Here is a 10,465-nt window from a genome sequence, read left to right as displayed (position 1 = left end):
TCCCTTACCCTAATTTCTTGTCCCCATTTTTTTTTTTTTTTTAATTTGACCAAAGAGAGAGAGAGAAAGACACACACACACACAGAAAGAGAGCAAGCCGCCAGGTCTGAGACTTGAACCATGGTTGGCCATGTGGGAGTGCCCATTGCCCTTAATCACCACGCCACCTGGTGGTCCCCGATCATGTTTTTTAAAAGCCTTTTTTTTTAAATTCCCACTGGTGTGGTTACTGTTATTGTATGGTTGGGACTAGTGGACAGTGTAATAGTTGTATTGCTGGACTCCCATAGTTGACTGCAGTTTAAGTCAGGGTTAGGGGGCTTAAAACTTATTCCAGGCATGTGTGCCTGCTTACCCAAAATCCCAAGAGAACAGAAGAGAAGGGATTGCAGCATGGCCATCCCCCTGGGGGATGATTTCTTGCGTTCTTTCTTTCTGTCTCTGTCTCTTCTGCGAGCACATGTGCCCTATAGCAAAAATCTCTCTTAAATAAATACAGTCATGGTTTTTCTATCATGTTTGGTGTTGACAGGCTGTATATGTACATCCTAATAAACACTGAATTGAGAACTGTTAGTAAGTTTACTTTATCAGCTTATCAAAAATAAGGAAAGTTTGACCTGGCCCTGTGGTCTGGTGGTTAAGGAGTTGGATCCCACATGGATGACTGCATGGTTTGAAACTTGACCTCACGGGTTGAAAGATACACCAGAGAGATGTGCATGCATGCCTGAAATCTTGACAGGCTAGAGAAATCGAGGAGAAGAGATTATGGAGAGACCACGTCCCATTGGGAGTGTGTACTGCTCCATCTCTTGGTCTCTCTGGCAAGCACACATGCCCTCTGGCAAAAATTTAAACCGAAATAGGAAAGACTTTCAGCAGATTGTACAAAGTATATACATACTTGGATAAATAATTTGTATTCTAGTGCACTTTATCTGCCAGATATATTTTTAAAATATTCTCTTTGAAGTTAAAAGATATTCTTAAAATGAATATTTGATAAGCCATGAGGTATGAGCTCTATGACTAAATTTGTTTTTTGGAATGATGTATGGGGAAGAAAGTGGCAGGTGTTGTTAATTTTAATGTGGAACCAGAGGATTATAGATAAATGTTATTCGAGCCTTTGGATGCTATAATATAATCAACAATGGCTTTTTTCCCTCTTTGATGTTAGTTGCAGAATCCTACCACGTTAGATTTCAATGGAGAATGTTTGAGATCAGACATTTGTTTCACTTTTGATGTACCATTTCCATGCTAAAGTTTGTATATATTTGTTAGAAAAGATGAAATACAGTTTCTGAGTTTGAGTTTTTAAAAATTTTGCCATGGGGCGTATGTACTCACCAGAGAGACCTGGAGAGGATGGGGGTAGAGGTGAGAGAAGTTAGAAAGCACTCCCAGAGGGGATGGCCACACTGTAGTTCCTTCTCAATCTCTTGGAAGTTTGGGAACACACGCAGTGTGCACTCAAGCTGCCAGGTCTGCCGTGTGGGGTCCTACCACCTTAACCACCATGACATGGACTGGCTCAAATTCAGTTTTTACAAGACCAGCTATCACAAGGACGAACTGCATTGGTTCATCAGAGACACGGGCAGATTGATCAAGTTGCCAGTTCTCTGCCAGCTGCTTTGTGAGGCTTGGGGTAATGACTGACCGGCCCAGAGAGCCATAGGCCCCTCAGGAGCAAGTACTTCCTCACTGCCCCCCGGGCTTCTAGACCTGTGACCTGTGCCCTGCTGGCCGAGGGCATCTGCCTGAGTTGACTCTGTCGCTGTCTTTGGCCTCTTTCTGTTGCACTCATATGGAGTTCGTGGGCCTCTGGGATTCGGCTGCCCTGAGCACATCCAGGACTGCATCTCTGTGTCTCCCATTGGTTTGTCCTCTTTCGCCAGAGGCAGTCACTGTCCTGTCTGTTAGCCTCTTTATTCAAGTCTTTAGATGTGTCCTATCAGATTTTACAGATTGTTGGCATACAGCCATTCAGTTTTGAATCAGGATAGATTCTCTGTCAAGTGTCATTAACATTGTGGATTTTGTTCTTTCTTTAAGAGATTTTTGCCATGGGGTGTATGTACTTGACAGAGAGACAGATGAGAGAAGTCACTCCCCACGGGGTGACCACACTGCAATCCCTTCTCCATTACCCTTTTGGGATCTTGGGCATGCACGCACACGCACCCAGCATGAGTTTTTATTTAATTTTTTTGTTTGTGTTTTTGAGGGTTTTTTGCTATAGGGTGCGTGCACTTGCTAGAAAGACAAAGGGAGATGGAGAGACAGAAAGTGAGAAATCACCCCCCAGGGAGGATGGCCATGCCGCAATCCCTTCTCCTCCGTTCTCTCAGCATCTTAGGCATGCACGCACACGCACTCAGCGTGAGTTTAAGCTGCCGGGTCTGGGACTCAAACCGTGGTTGACTACATGAGAACCCGGCAACATAGCCATTATGCCAACTGCTGGTCCCTTATTTTTTTGTTTTTAAGAGAGATTTTTGCTGTAGGGTGTGTGCGCTTGCTGGAAAGACAGAGAAGACAAACAGAAAGTGAGAAATCATCCCCCTAGATGGCCACATTGCAATCCTTTCTCCTCTATTATTTTTTTGGGATCTTGGGCATGCACACACACGTGTCTGACTTGAGTTCAAGCCACTAGGTCCGAGACTTGACCACAGTCAGCTACATGGGAGTCCGGTGACATAACCATTATACCATTTGTTGGTCCCACCCAGTGTGAGTTTTAGGTCTTTGAGGCCTGGAACTCAAACCGCGGCCAGCTACATGAGAGTCCAGTGACATAACCAGTAGGCCATCTACTGGTCCCACATTGTGGATTTCTTTCTTGATAGGTTTTAGTTTTTGATTTCTAAAAGCATGTAATCACAATTATAATAAAGAAAAGCAAAATAGCCGCTGGAGTCAATAATCTTGGATGTTTTTTTTTGTTAATGAATATAGTTTACTTGGGAAACCAGCAGTTAGCGTAATGGCTATGTCGCTGGACTCCCATGTAGTCGACCGCGGTTTGCGTCCTGGACCCAGTGGCTTAAAACTCACGCCGGGCGCATGTGCGTGCGTGCCCAAGATCCCGAGAGGAGAATGGAGGAGAAGTGATTGCGGCGTGATCATCCCCCCTGGGAGGTGATTTCTCGCTTTCTGTCTCTATGTCTCTCTCTGTCTGTCTGGCGAGCGCACGCGCCCTATCGCGAAAATCTCTCCAAAAAAAAAAAAATAGTTTACTTGATCATAGCCAAGGTACTACTTCCTTTTTTTTTCTCTTTCATTAAAGTTGCTTTAGTTTGAGCTTTTTTTTTTTTTTAAAGAGGTTTTTGCCTTAGGGCGTGCGTGCTCACTGGAGAGAGTCAGAGACAGGAGAGAGAAAGTGAGAAAGCACCTCCCTGGGGAATGGCCATGCCTCAATCTATTCTTCTCCTGGGATCTTGGACACACGTGCACACATGCGTGGCGTGAGTTTCAAGCCACTCATTCTGAGATTCGAACTACGATCGGCTATGTGGAAGTCTAGCAACGGAACCACTACACCATCTGCTTGCCCCTTGTATACACCTTCTGCTAAGTAGTAGTCGTAATATCTATAAGTCGCCAGGGGAACCAGGAAAAGAATTTAATGTACCTGTAGTGACCTCTGCACACTCCCAACAACAAGTACAAAGGAGAACCCAAGTGCCGGCCACCACCCTACTGATTGCTTTTCTGCACTGCACGTGAGGCCAGGCATCTTAGTTGTAGTGTTCAGGTGAGGAACAAGGCCAAGCAGACATTGTGGAAGGCGGATAGAGAAGTTACTGGTTTCTTTTTTTTTTTTTTTTCACTATAGGGCGCGTGCGCTCGCCAGACAGACAGAGACAGAGAGACAGAAAGCGAGAAATCACCCCCCGGGGGGATGGTCACGCTGCAATCCCTTCTCCTCCATTCTCCTCTCGGGATCTTGGGCACGCACGCACACGCGCCCGGCGTGAGTTTTAAGCCACCGGGTCCGGGACGCGAACCGCGGTCGACTACGTGGGAGTCCAGCGACATAGCCATTACGCTAACTGCTGGTTCTCAGAGAAGTTACTGGTTTCTTAATTGGTTGGAAGCATCAGAATCAGAGGCCAGAGTTGCTTTGTTGCTTTCGTGTGTGTGTGTGTGTGTGTGTGTGTGTGTGTGTGTGTGTGTGTGTGTGTTTAATACAGCAGAAGGTGTATACATACATGCATGAGAGCACTTGCCAGTGGGGCCTAGTCACGCTGCAGCTGCTTTTCCTCCATTTCTTCCATCAGGACTCAGCACGCACGTGCACACCAGGCGTGTTTCTCAAGCTGACATGGCCAAGATTAAACCCCAGTAGGCCGGGTGGGACCCAGCTTCCCCTGTGCAGTGCATGACAGCTGTGATGCGGGGCTGGCCCTCTTCCTCTGTTTCGCTGGGTTGGTGCAGAGCCACTGTGTACTGGACCTGTGCCACTGGGATGCTTTCACTTTGCTTTGGTCCATGGCCTGAGTACCTGCTATAGGTACAGAGATGAGATGTGGCTGTGTCAGAGCAGTAAGAGTCAGCTGTGGCCGGCAGTACCAGCTGTATTCCGAAGCCTGGGAAATAGAAGAGAGGGCAGCTGGGGAGAGCCTGCAGGGCAGAGAAGCCAGAGGCTGATCTAGACAGAGGACAGCAGTTCCAAGGTCTGGAGTTGTGAGCAAGGGCGAGGTGTGACGGGAAATAATTCCTTAGATGGAGGGCAGCATGCAGAATCCAGCCTGTCACCTGCTTTTGTGTGAACCACAGGTTGAGAATGCAAATTTCGTGATGTTAAGAATTACATGAACTTGGGGCCAGTGAATGGCGTGGTGGTTTAGGTGTGGGAATCCCAAATGGCCAGTTTGAGCCCTGGAACTGGTAGCTTGAAAATCACACTGGGTCAGGGACCAGCAGATGACATAATGGTTACGTTGCTGAACTCCCACATGGCCAACCACGATTCAAGTCCCGGATGCAATGGCTTAAAACTCACACCAGGCACATGTGTGTGCGTGTAACCAAAATCCCCAGGGGAGAATGGAGAAAGGATTGTGGCATGGCCATCTCCCTAGGGGTGATTCCTCGCTTTCTGTCTCTCTGGTGAGCACATGTGCCCTATAGCAAAAAAAAAAAAAAGGTCTCTAAAGAAAAATTAAAAAATCAGACCAGAGGTTCATGTGTGCATGTGCCAAAAATCCCAGGAGTGGAGAAGAAGGGATGGTGAGGTGGAACTGGTGGTATCAAAATACTCATTACTGTTGAGTCCAGCCTTGAAAAAATTTCTATAAGTAAGGAAGGGGACATGAGCAAATGCAGGAAAGCTAAGGGTCTGTTTGCAGGACACCAAGGATTCCAGTTTTACTAGCTGGAATGGAGAGCAATTGAGGAAAATGCACTGGAAAAAGTACATAGAACATTAGGTTAAATAGTTTAGGGGCCAGCTGATGGCATAGTGGTTAAGGTGCTGGACTCCCACATGGCCAGTTGCAGTTTGAGTCCCAGACCTGGCTACATGAAAATCACTCTGGGCATGTATGTGTGCATGCTCAAAATCCCAGGAAGAGACTAGAGGAGAATGGATTATGGTGTGGCTATCCCCCAGGAGATCATTTTCACTTTCCCTCTCTCTGTCTCTCTGTCTCCTGAGCACACATGCCCTGTGGCAAAAACCAAAAAAGGTTGTTTAGTCATATGGCTACTCTAGGGGAGCCAAAGGTTTTCAAGAAAGTGAACTTAGGGCTGGCTCCATGGCCTGGTGGTTGGGGTAGCCAGATCCCACATGGCTGGCTGTATGGTTCAAGTCCTGGACCTGGCAGCTTGAACATGCCGGGTTCATGTGGGTGCATGCCCAAAATCCAGAAAGGAGGGAGAGATGGAAAGGGATTGTGGTGTAACCACTCTCCACGGAGGATGCTTTCTCCTTTCCCTGTCTGTCTCTCATGCACACACGTGTCCCACAGCACACACACAAAAGCAAGAAAACAAAAGTGAATGTTACATTTTGGATGTAGGAAGAATGTACACTGCAGTGTTAACAGGACGGGAGAGTCCAGAAGCAGGGATTCCGATTTATTAAAAGATACTGGGTCCCTGCCCCCACACAGAGGCTGTAGGGATGGAAGTGAAGAGGCTTCAAGTGCATAGTTTGTGCCTCATTGTCTGTCCTTTCCCATGGAATCCCTGCCAGCCACAGTCCACAGCTTCTCCAGGTTCAGCTCCTCCCTCAGGCCTGTGCCCAAAGTTAGGGCATCCACATCCTAGATTGCTTCCTTCCACATGGTCTGTGTCCATGTGGTTTCACTGAGCCTCTGACTCCATGCAGACAGGCGGCACTCATAGGAAGGTAGGGTTTAATTAATAAAACTACAGGATGCCAGTTAGATTGGAATTTCAGAAAAGCAGCAGAAGCTTGAGTGTGAGGATGTCCTGTGCACTGTCGACCTGGAATTCTAGTGTAGCTGGCTGGGGGTCTTGTACTTAACGTGCCCGTCCCAGTCACTGCTTGCTTTTCTGCTCGCGGCCCTGGGCTCAGCTTTCTCTCAGGAAGGTTCCTTCTCTCCTGATTTTTCTGCCTATCAACTCCTGAGTGAGACTCCTCATTTAAAGACTCAGGAAGAGTGTATACTTCCCGAGAAGAGTGTCAGCCTTGTCAGTGGGGATGGGTGTCCCAACCAGTGCCAGTGCTTGGTACCTGTGTGGAGCACAAGGACACAGCTTTCTGTTTCGCCAGAGAAAGGAAGGCGGAAGAAGGCCTTTTGTTAATGCAGAGGAGACAGGAGTGCACCAGGCTCTCGGGAGCCTCCTAGATTTCTGCCCAGTGTCTCAGAGTGGACCTGTGTGGTACCCTAGCCATACCCCACCTCATCCTCACTTCGTTTTTCCATTTCCTCTACTCACACACAGGTTCTTGAAGCTCTTGGGACCAAACTCACTGTTTCTAAGCTCATACCTTTCCTTTGCCTAAAATACCCTTCCCACGTTCTTCATCCACCAGCCTTTGTCTTTCCTTCCCGGTTCCAGGCTTTCTTTTGGCTTCCCAAGGCTCCCCAGAGCAAACCTCCCTTGGCATTTTCCTTTCCATGATTGGCTGAGCCCATCTGTCCCTTGTATGCCTCTCCCATGGGAATGGAGCTTCTTAAAGACAAGGACCGGCTCCTGCCTCTGTGTTCTCACTGCCCAGCACCCTGCCTGCCCCTAGCAGGTCAGTAAGTGCGTGCTGCACAAATGCAGGACTCGACAATAGAGGCTTTGCTGCCCCTTTACCCCCCCCCACTTTGTGCTCCTTGGGGAGTGTCCAGCCACCCCCACACCTCAGCACACACATCAGGACATGTCTGTATACTCCGTGGCTGGGAGGGTCTTTTCAGCACTTCTTGTTAGCTTTAGCAGATGGCATAGCGATTACGGTTTGAGGCCTAGCCCCAGTGGCTTGAAAGTCAAGCCGAGTGCATGTGCATGTGTGGCCATCTCCCCTGGGGAGTGATTTCCCACTTTCCCTCTCACTGCCTCTGTCTCTTTCCAGCGAGTGCACAGTGCCCTAAAGTAAAAACCTCTAGAAACAAACAAAAATGTACTTAAGAGTCTCAGCCCTGGACCAGCCTTCCTTCTGGACAGAGTCCTTGACTACCTCGGCATGAGCTGGAGATATGGGCTGGCCTTTGTTCCACACCCACCAGGTCAGGCCACCCTGAGTCCGGGCAGTCCCTGTCCTTCGGGCTGCTGTTCTCCACACAGCCCCGAGCCTCCTGGGGCTGCCCTCCTTATTGGCACCAAATGCCCTCCCTTGAGGGCTCAAGAGGATAAATGAAGATAACTGCACTGGGTCCAGCCAGTGGCCTGATGGTTAAAGCAGAGGCCAGGGATCCTACATGGCAACTTCACAGTCCAAGTCTCGGACCTGGCTGCTTGAAAACAGTGCTGTGCGTGTGTGTGCGTGTGTGTGCGTGTAAGCCCCAAATCACGAGAGGGGCAAATAAAGGAAAAGCCCATGGAGGGGTGCTTTTTTGCTTACTCTTGTTTGTCTCTCAATTTCCCCATCTCTCTGGTGACCGCACACGCTCTCCGGCAAAATTAAAAACTAAAAAGAGACTGACTGTCCCTCCCGTCTGGGAGGGCTTCCGATCTGAGAGAACCCCGATGCAGACACATACAGTGCATGGGTGATATGTTCTGTAAGGGCCGAGTGAGCCTGGGTCCTTCCCCTGGGTGGGGCGTAGGAGAGGAGATTTGGGGATGTGTCGGCTCTCACGCTTGGGGGGAGATGAGTGGAGGTTAGGAGGGGCTGCGAGGACAGGCAGTCTTCCACTCCTCTGGACATAAATGGCTGCTGCAGGCACTCATTTGGGAACCTACTGGGGCCAGGCCAGGCTGAGGAGAGTCTCCTGAACGCTCATGTGAGCTTCCTCCCAAACACGTGCTTGGGGAGTTCAAGGCAGCGCCCCAGGGAGGAGGCAGGCTGCCAGCAGGAGGTGGCACTCTGAGTCCCAGTCCAGGGGGCCCTGGTGCCCTCAGATTCCTGCCCTCAGACCCCAGCCCCACTCATGGTACAGGTGAGGCCTCCAGGAACTGGATGGATCTGGACAACAGACACGCAGCAATTTCGGGGCCCTTCGTCCCATGTGCAGCCCTGTGCCTGTGAGCAGTAGTCCGGCCTGGGAGACCTCAGGGGAGGCTCCAAGGACCAAGCTGCAGGACCCAGCTGTGGAGGGCCCTGTGGCCTCTGAGTCCTGGTACAGAAGCAGATGCCGAGGTCCCCACCTTACAGCTCTGGGCCTCTTCTGGTCCCGTGGAGCTAGCAGCCCAGAGCAGGTCTTTCGGGGAGTTGGTGACTGACTTCTGGCTGGGAAACAAGGGACTTCACTCTGCTTCTGGCCCACTGCACATGGGCTGTCTCTGCAGGTACCTGAAGGAGTTCCGCACGGAGCAGTGCCCGCTCTTTGTCCAACACAAATGCACGCAGCATCGGCCCTACACCTGCTTCCACTGGCATTTCGTGAACCAGCGCCGCCGCCGGTCCATCCGCCGTCGGGACGGCACCTTCAACTACAGTCCCGACGTCTACTGCACCAAGTACGACGAGGCCACAGGCCTCTGCCCGGAGGGCGACGAGTGAGTGCCCAGCCTGCCCTCTGAGGAGCCCCAGGTCTCCTGGGTCAGGTGCTTTCGGAATAGGCAGGACAGATTCTGGACGTCAGTAGAGGCTGCTTTGGGGTGGACTGGGCCTGGGCCTGGGCCTGGACTTGGACCCTGCCGTCTTGTCTAGGGAGGCCAGGGAGGGCCCTTTTCCTTTTGTCAGTTTTAGAAAGCACAAGCAGGCCTTTGGCCTTTTCCCTGCTGAGCCTAAGGGGTCCTGGCTCCCTGGACCTTTGCCTTACCCTGCCCTGCAGGCCACACAATTCCCACCAAGGCCAGCTGTTTGAGTCTCACTACTTCTGTTTGCAGACCCAAAATAGCTTACTGCAGATCTGTAGAGAAAAGGCGCACAACACTAATGACAAACGTCAGGAGATGGCAAGCCTGGGGACCTCACCGAGAGGGAGGAGTCATTGTCTTTGCTGTCATTTGTTCCACCCTCACTCAGGGTGGAACACAGGAGGCACTGTAGGGGTTCGGAGGGTACGACTCCACAGCCCTTCCTGGCACCAGCCCTTCTTTCTCGAAGCGGTCAGAGGCTTGCTGATCTGTCCCCAGTGTAGTGAGGCGGCCTAGAAGGCATTCCAGGGTTTGGAGCAGGCCTGTTCTCTGCAGGCCCCCAGTCTGGGCAGCATTTGTGCTCTCAGGCATCTCTCGCCCAGCAGTGCCAGGCCCTCTGCGGCCCGTCCAGGCTGCAGTGCTCACAGGGTGGGTGGTGGTCAGGAGGGCTTATCCCGCCTACTCCCAATCTCCCTCGATAAATCCCGTGTGGGTCATGGTGAAAGTGTGTGCTGGCTGGGGGAAGGGCAGGGGATGGAGGGGAAGCAGGGCTGCAAGGGCAGAGCTGAGTGGCTACACACCACGTTGCAGGTGCCCGCTCCTGCACAGGACCACGGGGGACACTGAGCGTAGGTACCATCTCCGCTACTATAAGACTGGGATTTGCATTCACGAGACAGACGCCAAGGGCAACTGCACCAAAAACGGCCTGCACTGCGCTTTCGCCCACGGGCCCCATGACCTCCGCTCCCCTGTCTATGACATCAGGTGGGCAGGTGCCGGGCTGGGCTGTGGGGCTGACTGGGAGCCTGGGCAGGGGCCTGGCTCAGGGTGGTGGGTACCACAGGCTGCATGGAGAGCTGGTTGTGCCTGCTTATGCCTCGCCCCTGCCCTCTGTCCTGTCCTCTCCCCCAGGGAGCTCCAGGCCATGGAGGCCTTGCAGAACGGCCAGAGCACAGCAGAGGGCAGCATAGAGGGCCAGTCGGCAGGGGCTGCCAGGCACGCCCTGATAGAGAAGAATTTCCGG

General features: G+C 51.2%; 1 protein-coding gene across 3 annotated transcripts in view; it reads left to right on the top strand.

Moving 5' to 3' along the window:
- UNK (unk zinc finger) overlaps nucleotides 1-10,465 on the top strand; it is a 34,629-nt gene that overhangs the window by 10,237 nt on the left and 13,927 nt on the right. For all 3 annotated transcript variants that reach the window (XM_027770784.1, XM_027770783.1, XM_027770785.1), the window contains exons 2-4: nucleotides 8,926-9,135; nucleotides 10,030-10,206; nucleotides 10,354-10,437. In XM_027770784.1, coding sequence (XP_027626585.1) covers nucleotides 8,926-9,135; nucleotides 10,030-10,206; nucleotides 10,354-10,437 — 471 coding nt within the window. The remainder of the gene's footprint in view (nucleotides 1-8,925; nucleotides 9,136-10,029; nucleotides 10,207-10,353; nucleotides 10,438-10,465) is intronic.

Source organism: Tupaia chinensis, unplaced genomic scaffold (genome assembly GCF_000334495.1).
Source record: "Tupaia chinensis unplaced genomic scaffold, TupChi_1.0 Scaffold000159_1, whole genome shotgun sequence".
In the NCBI taxonomy this organism is placed as follows: Eukaryota; Metazoa; Chordata; class Mammalia; order Scandentia; family Tupaiidae; genus Tupaia; species Tupaia belangeri.
Note: the sequence above shows the minus strand (reverse complement) of the source record. Positions and strands in the feature narration are given on the sequence as shown.